Genomic DNA, 26,975 nt, shown 5'->3' on the forward strand with positions numbered 1-26,975 from the left:
TTCCTGTCATTGGACAAAATGTTGGAAGCGAAATTTTTGCTTCAGCATCTTCGAAGATAATGAATCGAGAACATTAAGAAACTAAAGAAAACATTAACAAAAAAACAACAACTGTTATTCAAATTATTAACCACATTCTGTATTTATCTTAACACGTTTTGGGTAAAACTACACATCGAAGGGAAGATAAACAACAACTGGCCCCTCACGTCGTTCTTGTTTATGCAGAAAAGCTTTCAGAGCAGACGGTCAAGCGAAGTGTGTGCTACTACGAGGCAGACTAGACCTGATTCAACTTTCTCTTGAGACTGCTCTGTCAACGACCTTGAAAACATGGATGAAGTAGATAGAGCAGTTATTAAAGATGATGAGCCAAAGAAAAGACCAGGTGAGTCGTTGGTTAAATCGCAATTTCTTTTATTTTTTCTCCTATGACCCTACATATATAGTTCGAAGTGCGTAGTGGACCAGAATCATCGACATCTTCGCGTGTTTGTGTGTTCACTCATCAGCTGATCTCGCATCTTAAATTTATGTTGGCTATTGGGAAAAGCGATCCAGAGTGCAAAGTCCTCCGTACCTAGTTTGAAAGATCTGGTTGCTGTACGTTTAGTTCTCGGAAATAATGCAGATGCTAAGCAAAAGTGACGAAAACGATGTTCAAGCTGTTTCTTACAATGACTGGATTCAAAACAATTAACATCGATCGTTTTATTACATTTGGGAGTGAATCGAGTTGATATGCTCAGTTGTCAATATAACAGGGAAAGTACTGCATCTGTGGAAGTGTTATCACTAATAATTGATATCATACACTTGATAGTAATAATAATAATGGATACTTATATGGCACAATATCCAGAAATCTGCTCAAGGTGCTTTACAAAAACGCTTTTGTTAACATAAAACATTACATCAATGTTACATACACACACCAAAATGTGACTACACACTGCTTGATGTCGAAGTTTGACCCATCTTATCATGGTGTACATGGGTGGACGTATGACCTTTGTGGAAGAAATGCTGTCTTCTCTAGAGCGCCATGGTGGACGATCAAAGATATATGGAAGAGATTTGTATGAAACTATCCTTTTTCAACCATGCAATCGATAGACAGATAGCCAACTACAGAAAAATGCAGAACTCAAAAGTTTGATGCTTTTAAAAAGTGAGAATTATCAATTCATGTTGATGTGCCAAGTAGAAAAAAATGGTGTACTGAACCATGAAAATGAATGACAACTCATGCAGTGTGTTGTAAATTCGAGAGGGGTGGAATGTTGTAGCCCAATGAACTGGACTATACGTCATCATCAACAACAACAACAACAACCAAAAAACAACAAAAAACAACAACAACCCCCCCAAAAAAACAAAAACAAAACAAAAACAACAACAACAACAACAACAAAAAACAAAACACAAAAAAAGAAGAAAAAAAAGAAGAGGAACACATTTTTAAACAGCACCATAGTTACAGTATGTACCTTTAGTAATTCAAGTACCATATGATATTGTGAATATGATTGTACCAAGGAAGTCTAATTTATAATCAGATTGCAAGTAATAGGCCTTTGCAACAGATTACAACATCTTTCCATATTATGTTAATTAGAATTTTTATTACATCACATACCATATCATACCATACGATACTATGGTACCTTAACATAGCTAAAAAATAAATTACGTTAAAAGCAAGTTAAAATGTTATTTAATTTTTGGCTTTATCATCCATGGGATGGTAGCATGATTTAACTGCTGAGCTATGAATAGTCTATTTAAACCTCTTGTCAGTGGCTAACACTGATATGAGAACTAGAGAAGTGTAATAAAGAAAAAAAAAACTGAAACCTGTCCCACCTTACGCCTCTCTCACCTTAAATTAATTTAGTTGGATGTTATAATTATTTGTCTTATACCAAAGGCACATGAAAAGGTTGTTTAAATTCAGTTTTTTGTTAAGATAATTATATATTGTGTATAGCTCACATATTTTGTATTATTTCTCAGGACAGTCAAGTGTGATACCGAAAAAAACAAGCAAACAAACAAAAACTTTCATCAAATTATTGTGTGTTGTGTTTTACTTTTAGAATCAGGGTAGTGTCCAATCCAGTTAAGTATTTGAATGTTTTAAATTGTTAATTGTGGTAGAATAATCAACATAATTTGTTGTTAGTCAATCAGTATTTAAACCAAAAAGTGTAATAAGGCATATATATATATATATATATATATATATATATATATAATGTGTGTGTGTGTGTGTGTGTGTGTATTTATATAAGCTAAATTTGTATAGCATACATGCATGCATATTGTTCAGTGAAATGAATGCCCCTGTATCAGTGTATGTATCTAGAATCTTATTGTTTGGGTTCACATTAAATAAAAATAATTTTGTGTTCACAAGGTGTTCTTTGTAGTTTTGTAACAACAAAATGAGTGAACTATTTTTGATGGTAAATTCATCTTTTATTATTATCTCTTTTTTTTTTTACTACTATTTTGAGAGACAAAAGCTGTTTTGAGTAACTTTTTACCCAATGAGACATGATCTTGATATCAGTAGAGCTCTCTCTCTCTCTCTCTCACTCTCTGTGTCTCTCTCACACATACACACACATACACACACACATACACACAGAATCTCTTGAGACTAAACCATCGACTGATCCAGACACTACTTTTCTTTGTTTGCATGCCAGTGTCATCTGATAGCACATTCATACCCACCTATGGACATAAACACACCAGACCATATAACACACACATTGAATATGCTTACACAAACACACAGACACACACACACACACACACACACACACACACACACACACAAAGACACACACACACACAGACACAAAGACACACACACACACACACACACACACACACACACACACACAACCTCTTTTCCTCCTCTCCCCCACCAACCCCTTCACAAACACATTCATAATTGTCTGGCTGCAGTTGTCACCATGGCAATTCAATGTCGGGTACTATTGTGGTATGTAGGTGTTTACCAGTATAGTAATTTCTGATCAGTAAATTGATTTGAGCATAAAATTTCCATGTTACTATGGCAATTCAAAGCCAAGTAGTGGTGTAAACAGAGAAGTGTCTGATAAGTCTTTTTATGGTTTTTGCTTTCACATCATCAGTGGCAGTTTAGTGGCATTAACTAATTAAGTTGATTTACCCCACATTACTCATCTGGGTTCCCCATATACAGCCCCTACCCAGGTTCATCCGCTGCATTCCCAGCACCAGCAGGTTATGTGCATGTAGCTGTTGATGTTAGTTTGCCTGGAGGCCACACATGAGAGGAGACCCTGCTGTTTCACTTTGGTGGTTTCCAGTAGTTTCTGTTCTGATCGAGGATACGCACATGCTAAGGTCCCTACTGATGACTACATATAGTGGTCAGAATAAGTGTTTGAGGATGGCACACAGTGTAACTTCAAGTTTCACTGAGTTATAATTTCTGCAGTTGAAGAAGATGTCCATCCTTCACTGAACCCATAAAAGTTTTCTCAGATGGTGAAAGGTTAAAGGTGCCATAGCCTTTTACAGCCATCAGGGCAGTGAATTCCTATCCACTGTGTCTTGGGTTTGGCAAGGAAAACAGGGCCCAATCCTCTCCTTCCGCCATTTAAAACCTTCCCAACCAAGTCAGGTACTCATTCACACCAGGGTGGAGTGGAGAAAATCATAGTAAGGTGCCTTTCCAAGGACAACAGCAGCCAGAAATGACCACTGGATCAGAAGTCCAACATCTAACTGATTCTGCCACGACGCCTCCTCAGATGGAGATTTTCCTTTTCAGTACACCCAGTGGTTCATCCTGAATTGCTGTGATCTTCAGTTGATCTTATGAATTATTTCTCATTTGGAGGTCTGCACTGTGGCATTGACCTTGCAGTTTCACTGAAGAACAAAATACATAGAAAGGACTTTAGTCAAATTCAATTGGTCAGGTCTGCTTCCCATTGATATTCTTGTGTCCAATGATATTCTAGCATTCATGTTTCATTTCAGAATTAAGGAAAGAAACTGAGGTGTGATTATTAATTTGTCTGAATTCCTCTGACTGTCAGTAATAATAGAATTAGAATAAACTGAAAAAGGATGTTATTGTATGGTTAATGAGATGAGAGAGAGGCGTCATTTTTGAAAGAAAATTGCATTCTTGAAACAAATAATGATAAGGAAATAATAGAGAGTGAGAAGATTGGTGTTTGATACACATTAACTTGGCTTATTCCAATTTTTTATGTGTCATTTGACACAACATAAAGTTTTCTAATGAATGAAAATGCTTTCCTTAAAAAAAAAAAAAAGATAAAAAACAACAACAAAAACAAAAACAAAAACAAAAACAAAAAAAAACGAAGAAGAAAAAATGACCAGACTGGATAATAAAGACATTTGAAAGGAATTGGCATGAGCAGACACTGGGAGACAGTTGTAAACAGATCTATTGGCAAAAGTACTTTGGATAAAGAACCTTTCCTGAGCCTGAGGTCATCCAGATAATGATTCACACACTATACATGTAATTTATGTGCCAGTGTCAGTATCAGATGTGATCCAGTGAAGGACATTTCTGGAGTCCAACCATGGAAGTACAGTGGTGTTTGCCTGGAAATCAGTCCTTCTGTGATAATGGGTGTCTAGGGGTCTCCATGGAAGTACAGTGGTGTTTGCTGGAAGACAGTCAGTTTTCTGTGATCACGGTGCGGGTGTCTAGGGGTCTCCATAGAAGTACAGTGGTGTTTGCTGGCAGACAATTAGTGTACTGTGAACATGGGTGTCTAGGGGTCTCCATAGAAGTACAGTGGTGTTTGCTGGCAGACAATTAGTGTACTGTGAACATGGGTGTCTAGGGGTCTCCATGGAAGTACAGTGGTGTTTGCTGGCAGACAATTAGTGTACTGTGAACATGGGTGTCTAGGGGTCTCCATAGAAGTACAGTGGTGTTTGCTGGCAGACAATTAGTGTACTGTGAACATGGGTGTCTAGGGGTCTCCATAGAAGTACAGTGGTGTTTGCTGGAAGACAGTCAGTTTTCTGTGATCACGGTGTGGGTGTCTAGGGGTCTTCATAGAAGTACAGTGGTGTTTGCTGGCAGACAATTAGTGTTCTGTGAACATGGGTGTCTAGGGGTCTCCATGGAAGTACAGTGGTGTTTGCCTGGCAATCAGTCCTTCTGTGATCATGGGTGTCTAGGGGTCTCCATGGAAGTACAGTGGTGTTTGCCTGGTAGACAGTCACTTTTCTGTGATCATGGTGCGGGTGTCTAGACAATTAGTGAACTGTGATCATGGGTGTCTAGGGGTCTCCATGGAAGTACAGTGGTGTTTGCTGGAAGACAATCAGTCCTTCTGTGATCACGGGTGTCTAGGGGTCTCCATGGAAGTACAGTGGAGTTAGCTGGAAGACAATCATTCCTTCTGTGATCATGGGTGTCTAGGGGTCTCCATGGAAGTACAGTGGAGTTAGCTGGAAGACAATCATTCCTTCTGTGATCATGGGTGTCTAGGGGTCTCCATGGAAGTACATGGTGTTTGCTGGAAGACAGTCAGTCCTGTGATCACGGGTGTCTAGGGGTCTCCATGGAAGTACAGTGGTGTTTGCTGGAAGACAATCAGTCCTGTGATCATGGGTGTCTAGGGGTCTCCATGGAAGTACAGTGGTGTTTGTTGGAAGACAATCAGTCCTTCTGTGATCATGGGTGTCCAGGGGTCCTCAGAATCCAGATCATGAGCTAGCTTTTATCTTCGGATGTTAGCATGGTCTTCAGTCTACAAAGGTTAAAAGGTTTAGACCACTGTCAGGCATTTCAGTATGGTGGTGAAGCTGATCATGCAAAATTTCCCTCAGCGACAGAATGGCACTATCTAGCATGGCAACATCACATGCTTACTGAGGCAGATTCAACCTTGTTCTCTTTTAGGTCGGTGGTATTGTATGATGTTGGTAACTAAATGATGTACTACAATTACAAAAGTACAGTACTCCTGAGGTGTATGCCTTGAACATTCTTGACAGATAAAAAAATCAAAGTGTGCATCAAATGTATTTCTAGTAAGAAGTATAAAAAAATCAAGTGCTTGATTTTGTGCTCAGCTTGTTACTTCCTACTAATGTACTCTGCCAGTGTTACTAATTGTAATACTCTGTTGTCGTTTGTAATAGAAGCCTGACAACAGAAAATCAATTGTTTTGTCCCATACCCCCCCCCCCCTCACCTCCCCCCCCCCCCCCTGTTGTTGGCATCTTTTGTCTGATTTGGATCTTTTTTTGGGTCATGAATTAAACTTTAAGAAATTTTAATTTTTAGTAATAAGTTTCAGGAATTACAACACATCACTCAACAATCAAAATGGTTGTGCATTTTGTAAAGTTGAATTCATTGTTTTGACCAGGCTGTACTCTATGTTTTCCTTTCATAATGCCTGTATCAAGAAAAGATGTTTACTGTGCCAGAAAGATAACTGACGCCTGGTTCCAACATGTGTTTGAGCAACGCCCTCAAAGGTGCAACATGGAAGTTGATGATGCTTGTTTATATGATTTCAGTTTTCCTATTTGAAGAGTTCCTGTTTGAGGTTCTTCTTCAGCTTTCATTGGCAGCAACTCCTGTGTTCACACATATAAATATATGATTTGGGCTGTTTATGTGCATGACTATTTTTACCATGCCATGTAGGTAGCCATACTCTGTTTTCAGGTGTGTATGCTGGATCCCACACATTCTTTTTTTTTTTTATATAATTTTTATTGAATTTTAATCTTTTGCATACATATGTACACATGGAGGGGAGTCAAGTTTCAACTTCTGTTTAGCTGGGATTTGGAAAAATCTCCAGTCTTATCGAATAGAATAGAATAGAATAGAATATGTCTTTATTACCAAGTGTACCGGGGTCACAAGGAATATTGGGGGGGATAGTACATAACAAGATATGAACATAAATCGAAAATCATACACAAACATAGATACAGTAGAAATTAGATACATGCAAGTACATATCAATATAAAAACTTGTGCATACTCACGCATGCACGCACTGCACACACACACACACACACACACCCACGTTTGAAAAGAAGCAGCATATTACATGTAGATGGGGCTGATGACTAGATATTCAGGTAGATGGTTGTTGGTCTTATGGGTGGGATTCAAACCTTGGACCCTCAGATTGAAAGTCCAATGCTTTAACCACTCAGCATTTTGCGCCTGTCATATTCCAAAGTGATATCAGACATGCCTCTGATCTCTCAGTCCAATGTGTTCAGTCTACCATTCCCCATGGTGACAGTCTAACCTCATTAAAGGTGACTTCAGCTAGTACAGGTACTCTTGGGTCCATACATTCTTTGCACATGTCTTGACATTGTGAGGGAATTATCTGGATGTAAATTACACATTGTTTGATGGATTGTTGCAGATTTTATGATTTATCATCTGTTGTATATTCTCTTCTTATGTCTGGACATTGTGAGGGAATTATCTGGATGTAAATTACACATTGTTTGATGGATTGTTGCAGATTTTATGATTCATCATCTGTTGTATATTCTCTTCCTTTAAAAAACATTTCTTTATATCATTTTGTCAGAACTGTGCGGTGACTTTGATGCTGTTGAAGGTACTTCTCTGGCTGCACACTTCAGCTTAGCTTGACACTCTCTTTATTACATGTTCTCCTTGCCTTTTGTTGTTCTTTGTGAAATCAGCTTTTTGTTGTGTCATTCCAAGTCAGTGAGTGTACTGTAATGGTGATTTTATCCGTGCACTGTATATATATATATCAATGCTCAGCCACTGTTTAACCCTTTGACTGCCACATTCGTTAAATTAATGGAGCTCTTGGAGGCTTCTGTGATGCCACCTTGCCTGTCTCCATTGAATCAACAGAAGTATTTCATCAAATGTTTGTGCCTATTTCAGTAGAGAGAGAACCACTGACTGATGTTGATAGGCTCAGAAAAGGGTTAATAAGAGTGATTTGCTTCCTTTTTCCAGCTCACTGTGTCATATAGGTTTTGCAAAATCTCCCCCCACACCCCCCTCCCTCTGAGAATGGAAACCAGTCTTCTTCAAAATGGAGACTCAGACTCACAGTCCTTTCCGTTTGTCATTGCTGGATGCTCTTTAGGAAATTATGAATGATGTGGAGAGTGATAAAGAAGAGACCAAGAAAGAGAAATCTGATGAACAGACTGAGGCTAACTGCTCCTTAAGAAAATATGAAAATTCATATATATATTTTTGAAAAAATAGATTAGATTTTTTGTTTGTTTCTGTGTTGAGTGTGTGTGATTTTGTTGGCAGAAATATTCACAAAATATCTTGAACATGTAACAATTTACTCAACAAATCACAACTCAAGTCCAGTTGTTTTATTTGTTTTTATTATGCATCAGTCTGTTTATGGTCATGCATAAATTCCCACAAACAGAGAAGCTACAGTAGTTTTAGTGTACATTGTATTGACTAGGCTTTTTTTTCCCTTAGCATATGGAATACAGCTGAACTCAGAGAGTGTGGGCAGTCAGGGGGTTAAGAACAATGTATGGTCCAGTCAAATAGCAACGTTAACTTATGTCAATAGTCCTGTTTTATTTCTCTCTCTCAATCATTTTTTGTGTGGTGACTTTGTTTTTTAATGATCTTTTTCAAAACCATGTGTAGTTATTTCATTTGGTTGTTTGGTAGATTCATAGAAATTTATTAGTTCATTTATTATCAACTAGTTCAGTTAAAAATCAATAGAATCAATGTAAGATTGTTAACTTATAGTTATATACAGACCACAAAGCCATTTCAAAATGGTTTTAAGATTTCAAAACAGATAAAAAGAATTGCTGAATTACTTATGATTAACCCCTTCACTGCCAAACTTGCATTTATGCAGCAGCTAGGTTGTGGACCCATGTCAAGAATGGTGACCAGATCATGGGTCTGGTATCCATTAACCGACTGCTCTTTATTTTCGGTGGTAGGATTGGCCAAGGGGGAATTCCCAGCTATTCTTAGATACTATGTTTTCTGTGTTTATAACACAAGGGAAATTTGCACTCTAAATTGACTGGCGGTGAAAGGATTAATATTGTTTATTTATTATCACTTTTTATTTATTGTTTTTTAGTTACTTGCTTGGTTTGCTTTGATTGTTAAGTTGGTTGGTTTGTTGATTTAGTTTGGCTCAGTTAGCTGGTTGATTCCTGAAATGAATGGTTACATTGTAAGGTGTCAGAACTTTGGTTCTGGCTGTATTAGTGCTATGTTGACTGCTACGATTACTACTACTACTACTACTAGTACTGCTGCTGCTGCTACTTTTGCAACTATTATTGGTGTACAAAGTCTACTATTATTACTGCTGCTGCCACTGTTGTTGTTTCTGCTGCTGCAGCTGCTATTATTACTACTATAATGATAATGATGATATTGATACTATAAGGACATTTGGTTCACCGAGTCTAATGATACAAAAGCCCTGGGCATTCACAATGAAAAGCACAATGACATGTATATGCATACTAAAAACATGCGCAATACACCTGCATACACAAATTATCCCACTCCAACCGCAACCCACGAACCCACACCCACTGCACACAAGATGTAGACACACACACATGTGCAAGCAAGCACACCTTGGCCGCTCAAGGTATATGAACATGTGCATAGAAATAAAGATTAAAATAAAGTGTAAAAGTGAAGACAAGAAATTAGTTACTGATTTGAATGACTGTTACTACTACTACTACTGCTACTACTACAAGTACTACTGCTGACAGTATTGGAAAATATGTCATGTCTTTATATTATGAGTGCGTGTTACTGCATATTTTTAGGAGATGGGAATGGGTCAACAATCAAAGAAGAAATGTGGCTTGAGGACATTGAAGGAATGAAAATAATGTACATTCTTTGATCTGCCATATTTTATTTAAAAGTACTTCAATCTTGCTAAATAGGTAGGAGAAATAAAAATGCAAGTGTATCCAAATGACATATGCTGTTAGAGACAAGAATGGAGAGATGATAAAGTCTGCCATGTGATACAAACAGCTTAACCATTTGTTGTCATGGACCACATGACCTTTCTGTTTTTTTATTTTTGTTTTTATTTTTTTAATGTTTGACTCTGCTGTGTGCATTTTATGTTTGATTGTATGTGTGGTGTTGCATGTCATAAGTGTTTGGTGGATACTTTCATTTCATCACGTGTGTGTGTGTGTGTGGAAGGAGATGTCACAGCTAAAACATATTTATTCCATTCTGGGTAGACAGTATTAATCTTTGTCATTGGACCCAGTTTTCATGTGGTACAAGCTCTTGATTCTCAAACATGCTCTTGATTTTTAGCTTTGTAATAGTAGTGGTTTGGTTTGCCTTAATGAAGTTAATCTGTTTCATTTTGCGCCATTTCACTTAATTTTTGACTCACTTGTGTAAACAAAGTGAGTCTATGTTATAACCCGGTGTTCTGCTGTCTGTATACATGTATGTCTTGTGTCCATTGTATACTTTAACATTGCCATTTTCTTTGTAAATACTTTGTCTGTCAATACCAGATTTGGATTAACCATAGTAGGAAAACAATCTTTACAGTCATACAAATAATAGGTTGTAAGTCTTCCGAATTAGGCTGTTTTACTGGATCATTAACGGTTTATTTTGTTGAGGCTCAGTCCAATTCCGAAAACACCATAAAACCGCTTCCCATTTTCCGGAACATAGGCTGTTTGATAAGATGACAGCATGACATTGTTTTTCTTGTTTGCATTTAAAAGAAAAGAAATACAGATTCTGGACAGAACACATACAGTGACACTTACTACATCATTGACATGTTTACTGCATATGAATATTCTTAAGTGGACACTGAATTAACTAGAATAAACATAAAAGAACATTTTGATTTACATTTTCATGTTACACTGAGTTTGGGTCAGCCTTGTCTAGACTGGCCTGCACATATCTTGAGAAAACAGCCCACATGCTGTGATGTGTCTGAGGTGATGGCAATGTCTCCTTAACCACCAGATGAAAAGAATTTCTTAATTAATCAAGAAAAAACAGACTCACACAGAAAGATGATTTAAACTGAATGGACCCTGTTGTATACCAAGTTTCTGCCGGCTGAGCCTGTTGAACACGATCTCTGCAGATGTGGAGAAAGCGGGTAAATTGTGATGTTCTTGAGGCGATGGCAATGTCTCCTTTACCGTGGACTGCAAAGAATTTCTTAAATATCCAAAATACACCAAAATAACATGATTTAAAAAAGGCGTTGTCACGTCAAAATTCAAATACCACAACAGAATTATCATGCTTAAAAAAAGTCTACATATTAATTTTTGAATGTCATTTGTAGATCCAGATTAGCGGTGTGGGTAAGACTGTTAGCTATCACCCAAACATGCTAGGTTCAAATCTGCTTTCATATTTTTATTTATCTTTTTTTAAGTGTGGATATCACAAGTGAGTCTTGAAGGCCTTGCCTCTCTTGTTGTTGTTATTGTTGCTGTTGCTCATTTGTCAACCTTGATTTTGTATGATTAGAAAAGTATGTTATTGCCTCCTTTTTCCTATGATTGATTTGCTTTGGTTTTACTTTTATTTATTTATTATTATTATTTTTATTTTGTTTTTGGATTGAGATGTGTCCTTTTCTTTGTGTGTGTGGGGGGGGGGGGGGGGGGGGGGAGGGGGGTACTTTGATCTGTTTCCACTTTTCAGTGTGTTCATGTCAAATGGCATTTTGTTCACAAATAAAAAATGTCAAAACATCCATGTTTGCTGGTTATCAGATTTTCTAACTGAATTTAGATCTGGAAGAAGCAAAATGTTTGTCCTTATATGGGTTTACATTTCATTACCATTTCAAGAGGAGTGATTTCTCTTCTCTTTAATTTTTCACATTCTTTAAAGATGTTGTGGTTGTTGCTGCTGTTACTGTATTGAGGTTTTTATTATGTTTTTTTTAATCAGTCCCTTTCTGATTCAGATCAACATGCTCATGATGTCGTGTTTGTAGAGTAGTGTTTTTGTCTGTGTATACTACTTTTGTTTGCTTGCATTGTGAATTTATGTGTATGTTGTTTTGAACTTTTTGTTTGTCATGGCTTAACAGTTAAGCTCTAAGAGCAGAAAAAACAACAACATGTCATTCTGGTTTTTGGAATATATTTTTCATGTCATGCATGTTTACACAAATTATTCATTAGGTATACAATTTCACTGTTCAGTTTACTTTGCTTTTTTTTTTCAAGGTAATGCATGTGTGTCAGGTAAATAACCATTTTGTTATTATTTTAATTATATTTGGTTGCCAGAAAAAGAGTTCTTTTTTCTCCCATTAAAAATTCATTGTGTTTTTGTTTTTCAATGTCAGTTGATGATAATTATGACAATCATCATCATCATCATATCAACATAATTATGATAATACTGATAACAATAATGATAATAAATTAATAATAATAAGTTTATTTATAGCACCTAATCAAATAATTTTGCTCCAAGCGCATTACAATTACAATAGTTCCATTAAAAACAACAACATATATGTCATGAACTGTGCCCGAGTGGTTTTATAATATATATATATATATATATATATATATATTATAATGGGATAGAAAATAATTTACAGTATTTTTGAATTTACTGGATAGAAAGTGAAAGGACAGAAAGCTTCTTCACACAGGCCAAGGACATATAGAGACCAGTTATAAAGGGGTTTTCTATTATTTTTATTACAGTTTTCAAAGAAGAAGAAGAAGAGAAGAAGATCGTGCCTGTAAAAGACACAACAAACAAATGTCATAAGTGCAACATGTCAGATACAAGTGAATAGTAAGCATATGTATATTACAATGGAAAGACTGTCACTTGGTTTGGAATTAGCAGCAACATAACACATATTTGTGAAGACCAAATACTGGCAGCAAATCACATTCCTAACACATTTAAATAGTGCAGTTAAAGTGAAAATACACTGACAGTATAGATTAAGTAAAGCTTTTACTGTTTCAAAGTTACTCAAATGAATCAGTTATCATGAGCACTATACCAGAGAAGGTCGTATAGGAAAAAGCATGATAGCTGAATTTCAATTAACAAACAGTGGTTCCTGTCAGATGGTGCTAACCAAAAACTGATATTAACCAATATCTTGTCGTCACCATATCATACTACACACACATCATAAAGGACTAAGCACACTGTAACTGTGAAACTGGTAGTACCTAGAGTCAGTGTAACAACACTATCATATATATATATATATATATATGAATATGATAAACGTGTCCAACAATGACCATCAGAACAGCAGAGGAGGCAACTGCTGTCCTGACTATTTGGGCTGGAATTTGATTATAGTGGAGAGTGTCTTGCCCAAGTTACATCCCCACTCTCTTGGCCAAAAGGGTTTTAGGACAGTCCCAAAGGCCAGCTAACCCCCAAGGCTGCAGCCCTAAGAGCCAGTGCAATTTTGCCTCCTAGTTTGAGAGTCATAGTCCTTCATAAAAGACTAAGCTGTATAAGATTTCCTATTGCATTGGAGAAACCATTGATAATACAGCTCTCACTTTGCTGTTGTACAACAACAACACTGTAGCAGTACTCATATCGGCATATGAAATGATACATGAATAATAAACAAGATGATTGAATAAGTGGCTTTGATATTGGATTCTGGCAACTTGAGAGAACAAATAGTCAGTGCTTAATATAATGATTGGAAGAACTATCATGGCTTGACCATTTAAGTAGCTTCAGCTAGTGAATGACTTACACAAGTCATCCGGTTGCATCAAAGCCAAACATCAGCACATTGCCTGTGTTCAACATTAAGTTTCCTCCACCAAACACGGGACAAGTAAAACCTAACTTTCATCAGTGTGAGCAGAGGAGAAAGAACACGTAACCCTCAGTGAAAACATTCTCAAACAGTTGAATGAACTTACAATGGGCAAGACGTCACTGACTGATGTTTGACTCAGGACATGATAATAACTAACGTCAAACAATACTAAGACCTGTGACTAAACAACAATGCAGTTGTTCTAACAAAGTTTACTGACTTTAAACGCTATCAACATACTCATATGAACACAAGTACTGTGTTGAAACTTACAGTGTACAAATCAACACATTTGACAAAAAGTACTTACAGAGATGATGTGTTACACTGGCCTTTTGGGCTACAGAGAGAGAGAGAGAGAGAGAGAGAGAGAGCAGGCAAAAGCCACAAGGAGGCTCAGGTGAAAAGTGACCAGTGTTCTCATGCTTCCATTTATGCAAGTCACATGAACTGCAAGGATGGCTGTAAGCAAATCGAGCCTGTTGAGTTAATATTTGAATAATCTTTGTTGTCGGGTGCTCAGTGATAGATTCTAAATGATTCCTGAACCGATTTACATTGGATTGGTTGCAAAAGAAAGAGCTCAACACCACCTTTCTAATGAGTATAAAACGAATTGTTGATTATGTAAGATGAATTTATAATCTTAATTTTAGTCACCAGGACTGTTTTGAAAATTACAAACTGCGTTAAATCAGTTTAACGAAGGCGAACGCAAATGGTATAGATTTAAAGATGGAATTGTGACAGTTCTGCCAATAATACTTGTAGCTTACTGATCCAACAAAAGAGATATTTAGTTAGATAGGGTCTGTCGGAAACACAACTGTCAACTCAGCCCAGTTCGTACTGATTATGAAGTGAATGCCATTATATCAACAATGAAAATTGGCTTTGTATCTTCTAACTGCCTGATCTATTCTCATCCAAACACTATAGTAGTGTGTTTTTAGTTTCCAACAAGCAATCACATACAGAGTTGAAAGATTGTAGCATTTTATGTGATGAAGAAAGAAAATGACATAATCTTTGCATCAGTAAAAAATATTTACACTGACGAGCGATTAAACTAAAATTGAATATGCTTCTAACTGACTTAAAAGTGTGTGTATAAGCACAATAGACATAATCTGGTCGTGAAAGATACAATAGACTTGGTTTCATAAATGTTTGGAGTATTTGTTTAGAATGGCATTTGCATTCAAAATTTGAACATCATTATGCGCGAGTCATTGAAGACCAGCAGGTTGGTTACAAAAATGTGTTGTGCTCCGGTGTTGTGTGTGAAGCAGTCATTGTTGCCAGCTGAGCACTTGGCTACATATATAATCCATTAAAGTATGCAGGTAGATCCAATGAAGACACGAACATGACAAATTAAAACAAGACATTGCGTCAAAGGTAATAACAACAATAATCCAGTCCACACAGCAGACCTCATGCAAAACATGACAATACTGGAACTTTTAAAGATACATTGTATTTATAATGTTTTGTTATATTTATCATTTTTTATGTATACTTTGATTTAAAAAGTAAATTATATGCTGAGACAGTGAGATATATTTATTTCATACTGGTATGCATTACACTTTCTTATTTTTCTGAAGGTTAAGAGATGTTTTATTTTTCATATTGTTATTATGTTTTTTTTTCTGGTTTTGTGTTTCTTTGTTGTTTCCTGTAATTTTGCTGAAATATTTGACTCACTTGTGTAAACAAAGTGAGTCTATGTTTTAACCTGGTGTTCGGTTGTGTGTGTGTGTGTGTGTGTGTGTGTGGTAAACTTTAACATTGCCATTTCCTCTGCAAATACTTTGTCGGTTGACACCAAATTTGGCATAAAAATAGGAAAAATTCAGTTCTTTCCAGTCATCTTGTTTAAAACAATATTGCACCTCTGGGTTCAAACAGGAACTTCTTTTGCTAAGCACGGAAGTTATATTTATTTTGCATGTCTTTGGTGCAGACAGTAAAAAAGGGAAATTAATCTGTAATTAATGCTAAGGGGCTTAATTTGCTTTAAACTGATCTTTATCATCTTAAACATTGCATTTTGAAATTATACTCAATACATAAAAAGCTTGTGTGTTTTACTCTCAGTGTACTGGGCTTTCACTATGTTCATTCGCCTAAGTAGTCTTTTTCGGAAAATACTAAAATCAATACGACGAGTGGACTTTATAGGATCTATTGGCTGAGCCCTGAAGGTCATGGGCAAAACTCAACTGTGTACACATATTTATACATGTTCAAAGCGTGTGCTCATATTCTTCGCGAACGCGAACCACGCCATTTTGTTTCAAGTTGTTGACCTGCCCGTTCAATCCTATATTCAATCGACAATACACGATAACATGTGATGGAAAGTTGGAGAAGGAGACTGTTAAATATTTATCCAGAGAAAGATTTGTGAACGCCTCATCACTTACTGGATTTTGCCCCAAACTGCAATAAAAATATCCACAGAATCAGTCAGAATTCACAGTTAAAAATAATAAACCATGAGAGTTAAGAGTTAATACCCTTAAATTGTTGAAACGTAAAAATTTCCAGTCTTGACTTTTCTCAAAATGAAGCCCTTTTCACTTCTTACGACGTTTAGAAGCACTTGTATTTGGCTCCACATGTTATTAGTTTAACAAAATACTCAATTTTCATATCAACTTTAAAACTATAAAACTAGAATGAACATAAATGAGAAATTGAATCGACCGTGTCAACTGGGTGTAATTAAACTTGTACATCGATTTAGATCCAGAGAAAACGGCTAAATGTTGCAGTGTGATTGGGGCGATAGCCACATCTTCTATAATGCGGACTTAAAAATAATTCTTAATTGCCTTGAAAGATTTTTTAAATGCCCAAGATTCACCAGAATAATATGATTTGAACAGCATTCTCACTGCGAATACCGCAATTGATTTATCGCCCTTTAAAAAAGCATGTTTAAATGTTATATTTTTGAAACATCGGTGAAGGAGCCACGATAGTGTAATGGGTAAGACAGTTTCTTCTCACCTGAACACGCGGGGTTCGAATCTGCCGTAGGACTTTCTTTTTTTCTTTTTCTTTTAACCTGAAGCTTTATAATAACAACTGCACACATTTTAACGATTAGATTAAAAAAAAAAAGTGTATCACAAGTGCGTCTTGAAGGCCTTGCCTCTCTTGTTTCTATCTTGAAATCACTATTCAGTGTCAGCATTGTATAAACAATGCTAAGTTTACTTTTGAGTACAGAGTGTATTGAAGAAAAAGGGAACAGAGTACTAGTCCTACAATTTGTGATTTTGTTATCGAATCAGTAAACCCATAATGCAAATCCCAATCATGATTTGAGAAATATTCTTAATATGGAAGTAGTTCATGGATGGAATTGTTGTTCACAAACTGGCATAATTGAAGAGTATAACAGGTTAAGCTCTTTTTCTTTCTGCCCCAGATACTGCCTCCATTTTGTATCCATGTATGCAGATAAGCAATAAGTTAAACTCTCCTTTCTCTTTCAGCAAAGAATGAGAACCACTGCTTATGTAACGGAGTATATTTTGTTGTTGTTGTTGTTTTTCTCCTCTGTTCTGAATAAACAATTACAATGAGTCAAAAATCATTGTTATGCTTATTTGTACACTGGGACTAATGTATGTATGTATGTATATATGTATGTATCATTGTATGTATGTATGTATGTATCAATCTATCTATTTATCTGTGTGTGTGTGTGTGTGTGTGTGTGTGTGTGTGTCAGGCATGCCAAAAAAGAATAGAAGCCAACATATCCAAACAGTTCTTCCCAACAGTTTGGCCTTTGCATGTTTGACAGAGTGGAGGTATGCACAGGTGTGTGCATGCCTACAAATGTGTCTGTGTGAGTATCTAGAGAGTGTAGTTTGAATATAGACACATACATTGTGTGCATTTGGGTGAGTATGTGTGTGTATGTTGTATGTAGAAAGCATGTTCACATGTGCACCATATTTGTTTGGGTACTTGTTTATTAAACATACAAAGACAGAAGGTTGAAATGCACACCACTTTCAAAGTATACCGGGCATATTATATTACATAACACATCTATATATCGGGTGTCCCCAAAAAGTGAACCACTTTTTGACAAGTATTTTCCCAGTGATAGAGAAACCGAATTCATTGAAATATTTCACACAGCAACCTTAGGGTATCATCAACAAGTCTGCAAAATATCTAAAAGTTTGGATGCAAAGTATGCGAGTATTGTCAAATTCAAAACAGCATGTCGAAAAATCCAATATCAGAGCTGTGCAATGTGACCTTCATCATATTCATGCCAGCTGCCAGGTGTTGGGATCTGTCAAATCAGTCTAAAAATAGCCTGTCTGGGTGTCAGGTCTATTGATTTTTTTTTATTGTCGTCTGTATCTAAAATCAGTTCTGTCCAAAGTTTCAGTTTGGAAGGATCAACCATGCCTTTGAGTGAAAGTGATAAAGTTACTGTTGGAAAATGTTTCAAGGAGAAAGGCTGGGAAGAAGGATCGTAAAGGAATTTCCAGACAAGGGATGGAGTCAAGTCACTGTAAATAGACCTGTCGCTAAAATACGCACTACAGGGTCAGTAGCACGTAAAATTGGCAGTGGGAGACCCAAGACTGCATGTTCGGAAGAGAACAAGAACCATTTTGAGGAACTGATTCAATCCCAGGAGGAGAACCCAGGCACCCACAAATCTCTTCAAGAAGTTGCAAGCGATTTACAAGTGAGCAAGTCTCCTGTGCAAAGAATGGCGAAAGAACTGGAGCTGAAGCCCTTCAAGAGGATACGGTTATCAAGGATGGACCAAAATGTTGGAGGGAAAAGTAAAACTCGCTGCCGTAACTTGAATGACCGCTACTTGGCCACTGATGTGAGAAGGATCATTTTCACAGATGAGAAAGACTTTACATTAGAGATAGCTAAAAATCGCCAAAATATCGCGTTTATGGGAAATGGAAATGAGAAATTCAGCCATCTCACCTCTATCTTGAGACTTACAGATTTTCAAAAAAGATAACGTTTCAGCTGGAGTATCCTGGAAAGGAAAGAACAAACATTCATTTTATTGACACTGATAATATTGGAGTCTCCCGTCAGTCCGACGGATGAGTAGGCAGGCAGGCTTATTTGTCGGTGTGTGTCCTCATATGGGAGAAGAGGCCGATTCTGGAAGCACAGCACTTCCCACAGGTGTTGCAAGGGAAAACGTCTCCAGAAGTTGAGCCCGGCTTTCATTCGCTCACGCTTCTCCTTTATGGCCAGCGTTCTCTTGTTTTCAAACGTCTTTATGCCACTAGAGCACAGCATCCTCCAGTGAGAGCGGTCAAGTGCATCAATTTCCCAGGAAATGATGTCTATGTCACAGGCTTTGAGATTTGTCTTCAAGGTGTCCTTGAAGCGTTTGCAGGGTCTTCCAAGTTCACGGTGGCCTTCCTTCAGCTGGCCATACAAAAGCATCTTCAGGATCCTGCTGTCTGCCATGCTGACAATGTGTCCTGTCCAGCGTATCTGGGCAGGCCGCTCCTCTCTAGGACCTGGAGGTTGGAGACCCTGTCTTGCCACTTTATGCCGAGGATCTTTTGTAGGCATTTCTGGTGAAACTGCTCAAGTTGCTGAATGTGATGGCGATATGTCGTCCATGTATCACAGCAGTACCACAAGGTGGTCAGCACAACAGCTCTGTAGGTTTTCATCTTGGTGCTGAGCCTGATGCCTTTGTTGTTCCACAGCCTGTTGTTGAGTCTGCCAAAGGCAGAGCTGGCCTTGGCGATGCGCAGCGTCACTTCTGCATCAAGGGCTCTGTTGCTGCATAGGGTGCTGCCCAGGTAGCAAAACTTGTCGACTGACTTGATCTCTGTGTCATCGATCTTGATTGCAGGTTGGGGGGAGGCACTGGCGTTCTGTGAGTTAGCTGCTTGGTACATGGACTCGGTCTTGCTGAGGCTGATGGCGAGTCCAAAGCGCCTGGAGGAGGTTGAGAACCTGTCCAAAATGAACTGCATGTCCTCATGGGGGTGTGCAGAAAGTGCGCAGTCATCAGCGAAGAGGAACTCTCTCAATAGTGCCTCAAACACCCTGGACCTGGCATGGAGTCGCCGCAAGTTGAAAAGTTTGCTATCTGTGCAAAACTGAATGTAGATGCCCCGGTCACAGTCTTGGAAGGCGTCAATCAGCATGGCAGAAAAGAGAATGGAGAACAGTGTGGGTGCCAGGACTTATGGATTTAAAAAAAAGATAATGGTTTCAGCTGGAGTATCCTGGAAAGGAAAGAACAAACATTCATTTTATTGACACTGATAGAGCCAAGGTTAATAGTGAAAGCTACATTCAGTTATTGGATGACAATCTTCTCCCGGATTGCAAGCATCTTTATCCTAGAAACAAATACTATTTCAGCAAGATGGGGCTCCTTCACACACAAGTAGGGTAACCCAGACCAATCTGGAGGAGGCTATACCAGAATTCATCAAGACAGATGAATGGCCTCCATAAAGTCCTGACTGTAACCCAATGGATTATGCCATATGGGACTCTCTGAAGGAGAAAGTTTACCGGGGAGTGAGAGACAAATTGACCGAGCAGGCATTAAAAGGACAGGATAATCATGTCATGGGAGGAGATATTGGTGGAAGAAATACGTAAAAGGATTTGTGCTTGGAAGAAATGGCTTCGTTCAGTCGTGGAGGAAGATGGAGGCCACATTGAGCATAAACTGAAATAATTGAGTTTTCCTCTGATATTGGATTTTTTTACTTTTTTTTGTTTTGAATTTGACAATACTTGCATAAATTGCGTCTGAACTTTTAGATATTTTGCAGACTTGTTGATGATACCCTAAGGTTACTGTGTGAAAAGTTTCAATGAATTCAGTTTCTCTATCACTGAGAAAATACTTGTCAAAAAGAGGTTCACTTTTTTGGGAACACCTGATATATCTGAAGGGGAACTAAGCCTTTTTGTCTTTTCTCCCGGGTGAACACACTCCAAAGCAGAATGTAAACTCAGACGTTTTATCTTTTCTTCTCTGCAGGTGAACCCCCTTCACCAATCTTCTCCCCCACCAAGATCAAGTTCCCCAAGCATATGCACGCTTCAGACACTGATGACAAGCTGGAGGAGCTGGCCGACAGCATTCTGCAGCGCAACGGCTATGGTCTGGAGAGGAGTGGGCCTGAGGCCGCGGCCTTTGAGATGCCGCAGTACCCCATCGAGGAGAAGGAGAACCGCCAGTACTATGAGCGGCAGTTCAGTCACAGGTGAGGAGGCAGGAGCAGTTGGTTGCTTGGGGTGTGTGGGGTGTGAGTGTGGTTTGCTGTGCTGTAAAACACAATATGTGCCTTGGGTTTTTTTATTTTAAGTTTTATTTATTTATAATTTTTTTAGGGAGTAGTCTACAGAAGTGGGTACCGCTGGGTGGGAGAAATCCTCAGTTATGCAGATTTCTGTATTTGACCAGAAAAAGAAACAGACTCACAAAAAAACCCTTCTTTAAAAAAACACAAAAGAACCTTTTTGCTTCGGTATTAAGACACTCACTTCAGTTAATTAAGCTGCCCACTGTTCCTGGCTGCAATTTTTTCAATGTTTAAAAAAAAAAAAGTCAGTCACTTCCACCCATGGTACCCTGCTTTGGGGAAAGATATTACATTTGTTATCATAGTCTGCAGTATATTTGCAGTGCATGTGATGGCTTCTGTGATAAGTAAAAAGATTAGATGGGTATAAAGGGTATGATAGATGTTGGTTCATGTGTGATTTCTTATCCTTTTTTTCTGTGGAATGAAGTAGATCTACACACTTAATGGGAAATGGAATGTGTCTGTCCTTGCATAGCACATACATTGATAATTTGTGCGCAGTGTATCTTTGGTTTGTTGTCCCATCCTCTGTCATTGTTTTGTGGAAGCCTCAGTGTGAGAGAAACATTGTTGTAGGTCTGAAATGTTCTGTCTTAAATGACCATCATATTCACAAGCCATGCTGCAGTGTCACATTTGAAAGCAGTGATTGAAAACACTACTTCTTTGGAATTAAACATTTTTCAAAATGCCTTAATCTTTAATCAAGTATAACGGTTGGCATGTTTGTGTGTGTGTGTGTGTGTGTGTGTGTGTGTTGTGTGTTGATGTATACATGTATCATTGTATGTATTGATAACACTTATTTATACCCTAATGTAAATGATAGTTTAAAAATCACTTCAGCTTATCATGAAAATTGTATGTATTGATAACACTTATTTATATCCTAATGTAAATGATAGTTTAAAAATCACTTCAGCTTATCATGAAACTGTTGTTTGAACTGATTTGTTTTGGTGATATTGTCTGGTGTTTAACTAATTATTTGATTCTGTCCGTGTTGAAGCTAATCAACACATGTTGTGAGTTTTTGAGTCTGGTATAGTTGACAGACCACAAAAAATATATGTTAGTTTTATTTATTGATGGTGCTAAAATTATGTTACTAAAAATATCAAGCAATATAAATGTAAGAAAATGGCATGCCAAACTTACCAACATCATTTCTTTTGAAAGTTAGACATAAGTGAGTAGAAAAAAAAGGATTGAATAAAATAAAAAAGAGGGGATTTTGGAAACATAAGGGAAAAGAAATTAATTAAAAAAATCACATTACTTAATAGCAGGCATTGTCATCAGAATATCAGTGTAAAACTTGTTTTGATAGCATACATGTCTATGGTCCATGAACAGACTGTATTTTTGTGGAACCAACATTGTAGATACTGCATAATATATGTCACACTATTGGTCTCAAAACACATACTAGGTCACATACATGCCAATCTTAACAAGAATTTTCCATACCCAACATAGATATTTTTATAATCATATGCAATGTCTTGATAATGGATTGATGATAAACCCACAGAGAAGATACATTCCTTTCCTCTTTCCTTCCTTTATTTCGGGAAAGAAGCGAAGAATGAGGAAGAACAATTTCAACAGCATCTGAGACGTTAGTACTAAGTAGTTGTATGCATAATCAGTTTGGTTTGTCTGACGTGTTGTATGATCTGTGGATGTATCGTTTCCTGACCATACTATTTTGAATACTGATATTGTTGTTTTTTGAATAGCAAGAACATAATCCTTTTGTTGTTTCGTAATGGATTTGATGCTTGTATGAGTATTGAAAACTAACACTCAAGATTGTATTTTTGTTTGCTTGAAACTTGCAGGCCGCTAAGTGATTTTGCTCTGAATTTTAACAAGACAGAGTGAGTGTTTCTAACCTAGAGGACACAGTACAGCATTCATGTTGCACCCAGTACTGGACGTCTGCATGACTCCGTAGTGACCCTTGTCAGAAAGATTTCTGAATGTCCCCTCCAGCATGTTTTGGAACAGAAGGTACTTCTGTCAGAATAGTTTTTTGTTAAAAAAAAAGGAAAAAAAGTAGTGATTAGTAGATTTTGTCTCAAACCACGTCCACAAAAGATGAAATATCTTATGGGATACATGCTTAGCTGGATTATAAACATGTTGTATAAACAACATGATTCATTAGTTAGATCAGGGAAAGGTCGGATGGCTAATGAAGCCCTGATGGCCTGAATTGTGGATTGTATCAGATTTTTATTTTTTTATATGTTTCTTGGTTATCTTTACTCTGTAAACACTTAGTCAACAATAGAGTTGGAGTTATTGAAGAATTTGTTCTAACTCTTGAGTTGGGCAATTAAGAATGCAGATGCATTGGCTCAGTGATCTGTGGCAGTCAGTGATCCATCAGTGGTGTTGACTGTGTACAGTGTGTATATACCACAGTGCCTGTAAAAAATAACAAGGTGGGAGAGGGCTTGGGTGGAAAGGGGGGGGGGGGCATTCGGATGTCTTGCCCTGTTGTACAGTTGTGAGAGAATGTACTGCAGAAGTGTTTCTGTTGTGTGTTGTTGTGGTCATTGTGTGCATGCCTTTTCAAATGTTTTCAACACGTGATGTGTAGAACTAGAAGGTGCACTTTATGACATTCAATTGGAAAAATGGAAAATAGTAGGGTGTGACCTTGAAATGACTGCTTGGTACAACTGTTTTCATAAATGTTAGCTAAGGTTTACCATTAACCAAGACAAGAAGATTTCAAAGCCTTCCATCTGAAAGTAAAGAATAGCTATTGTAGTGAGTAAAAAAGGAAGTTTTTGATGCAGAGCATTATTACAGGTTGAAACAGACAAATGAAAGAATAGATAAGATAGATAGATAGTAGGGCTACAGGCACTGACTTACTGCTGCGCTGAGGAGAGCAGCCTGTATATTGGACAGTGTACTGTTTTGTAAAAGAAATTGCTGTCAAACCCAGTAAGGCACAGAACAGTACAGTACAGTTTGTGCAGCTCAGTTGACTTGAACCCACACACCGCACAGAGACAACAGGAATAGAAATACACAATTACAAACACATTAAAACATTCCAGGGTTTTGCACTCATTTATTTGTCATTTCCATGCAAAATCTGCTTTCTTGCCATAACAGTGACAAACGTTATTTTTTAAGATTATCAATTCAAAGCAGCTGAAATGGCTAGCAAAAGCTAGCCAGACATGCTTGCCGTTTCTTGGAGTACTTTTTAATGCTCAGCATTTAATATTGATTGACATTTCTGCAGAAAGGTCAGCAGTTGTCAGCTGACAGCGGTGCCAGCTTTGTGGTCATGCTGACTTTCAGCCAAGTCAGTACATTGACAGGATCCAGGAGAGTGCGTACATATGGTTGGAACCTGATTTATGACAGGTCTCATCTCAGAGAAACCTATATCTATATAGATGCATAGCCATTGGTTTAGATTTTTAAGGTGTACTCAAGTGGTCCAGATATAGGTCAGTGAATTAGATGAAGACATGATAAGTATGATTGAGGTGTTAGAGTTGTAGAAATTTTGCAGCAGTTTAAACATAGCAGATACCTCAAAATTTTTCATAGACTTGGTTCAGTGGTTGACCAGTTTATTGTATATATAAATGATATGTATGCATAACCTTTGCAAAATCAGAACCCTAGTTTGCAGTCTGGCTGAGCGATCAGTAGTAAAAAAAAAAAGAAAAAAAAAAGAAAAAGAAAAAGAAAAAAAGGAGACCAAAGCCAGCAGTTGAAATTGAATAAAAGCAAAACAAATCAGTTTTATGCTCTCAAGACGACTGAGGTGGTAAGAAGTGATAACTTTCCTGCCTGCCAGTTTGCTTCCTTTTGAAAGAGATGGAAGATTATAACTTACAATGAATTTGGGACTGGTACACTTCTAGTGGATAAAGAGCATGTCACGTTCATTTAGATATTGTGTTGTTAGAATTTGAAGAAAGTTGAGAATTTTTTTGCAGTTAGAGTTCTGTTGTTATTTCATGCATTAGTTTTTGTTGGCTGTTGGCAACCAAAGCAGTAAACCAGATGAAGCTTTAAATCATGTGATGAAGCTTTTATTTTCTCAGGTGGCAACAGATTTTGTAGCTTTGTTACAGAGGCTAATAAGATCTAGATAGAGCACTTTTTAGAGGCCTTGAAAAAGATCAATATCTTTGTCATTGTTGCTTTTCCATCATATTCATGTCTGAATACTATTTGAATGATGTAGTTATTTAAATGTTTTCTTTTTTGCTTTCATTTGAATTTATGTATATTAAAAAGCAGAAGAAAAAGAAAAAGAAAGAAAGAAATCAGCAGCAGCAAAAGAAAGACCTTTAAGTGCTCTTTAAAGAATGTGAAGTCGTTGGAACCAGAATTGGTTGCCAAGTTATCAACTCCTGAAGTGACAGTGTTTTTAGGTGTTGTTTTCAAGCCGTTAAGTATAGTAAACCAGAGTTTGTGAACAAGTGAGTTTTATTAAGAAGGGTAATTTTTTTTGTTTCTGTAAAAAGAAAGGTTTTATGTAATCCATGGTTTCCTGATCTCATTAAGCTCCTGCTTAAATCGAATTGTTAAAACAAAATTGTAATTGAAACGTAGTGCTATTTATTTGCTTTGATTCATTAGTAGTTTAGAACTGGATACATATGTTTGTTTTTTGTTTTGTTTTTTGTTCCAAATCTTTTGTTGTGAAAATGTTTGCACAAAACATTTGTGGCATAGTTTACTCTCATTGTTTGCCAGAAGCATGTCCTCAAACAATCTTTTCAGTGTGTTTGGTGTACTGATGAAATAACCACATTCACTTCAGTATTCTGGACAAAGATTGTATGGACTGTTGATGAAGGTAAAAAGCAAACTGTTGTATGTGAAAAGTGGGATAAAATGTGCTTTTGGGAAAAGTTACAGAAAAACCTGCAAACTATTGTGTGTGGTGATGTGCATTTTTGTCGAGTGAGTTTTGTCTCTGTGGAATTGTGGTGGTTTGTGTATGTGTATCTCTTTTCATGTGTTACCATGGAATTGTACATGAAAGCACACATGTCTGTTTTTTGTAATGGCATGACTGTAAGATGTCTTCAGTCTTGATCTTGTTGTGTAGATGATGTGTGTGAAGGACTGTGCTTGTCTGAATGTGGCTGCTTGGGAAAGAGGATCTGAAGGAGTGAGTGGGAAACTGACTAGAGTTGTATACTGCATTACACTGCAACATATTGGATTGATTTTATGTTTGCACTTACTTGATCATAGATCCTCACTTTCAGACAGCACTGATACAATTTGAAACAGAAAATTGTCATATTGTGAAATACGTGGATATACTTTCCATTAGCTTTTGGTCTGATGTTTGCCATGTGTGCTTTTAGTATGGGACCATTCTCCAGGAGCAAATCTTGGTGAAGATGAAATTTATAGACTCTGATGTGTTTTTTGTTTGAAATGTTCATTATTGTGGAATCAGGAATCAGTCAAGTAGGAAGGCAAACTTACATCCTTACAACTTTTACAATTCATTGGAGAAACTGACCCTTCTGCAAACACATCTAACAACCATTTGACAGCTGTAGCCGATAGAATCAAATTCAGGTTTATTAATTTTGGTTTTATCTTTTGCAAGAAATGATCTTTGCTCTTCTTGGAATTAGTGCACAGTAAGTGGGGTATTTTGTTACTCAACAAGTCAGTTGATTTGGATTTT

The 26,975-nt window shown here is 37.2% G+C and overlaps 1 protein-coding gene across 7 annotated transcripts in view; it reads left to right on the forward strand.

The window, feature by feature from the left end:
• Nucleotides 1-138: 138 nt before the first annotated feature.
• The window catches only part of LOC143291554 (AMP deaminase 2-like), a 190,249-nt gene continuing 163,412 nt past the window's right edge, over nucleotides 139-26,975 (forward strand). For 6 of the 7 annotated variants that reach the window (XM_076601453.1, XM_076601455.1, XM_076601456.1 and 3 more), the window contains exons 1-2: nucleotides 139-388; nucleotides 20,947-21,172. In XM_076601453.1, coding sequence (XP_076457568.1) covers nucleotides 334-388; nucleotides 20,947-21,172 — 281 coding nt within the window. In that variant the 5' untranslated portion in view covers nucleotides 139-333. Of the gene's footprint in view, nucleotides 389-20,946; nucleotides 21,173-23,118; nucleotides 23,158-26,975 lie in introns of all 7 variants that reach the window. The other variant, XM_076601454.1, reaches the window with a different exon arrangement.

Source organism: Babylonia areolata, chromosome 17 (genome assembly GCF_041734735.1).
Source record: "Babylonia areolata isolate BAREFJ2019XMU chromosome 17, ASM4173473v1, whole genome shotgun sequence".
NCBI lineage: Eukaryota > Metazoa > Mollusca > Gastropoda > Neogastropoda > Buccinidae > Babylonia > Babylonia areolata.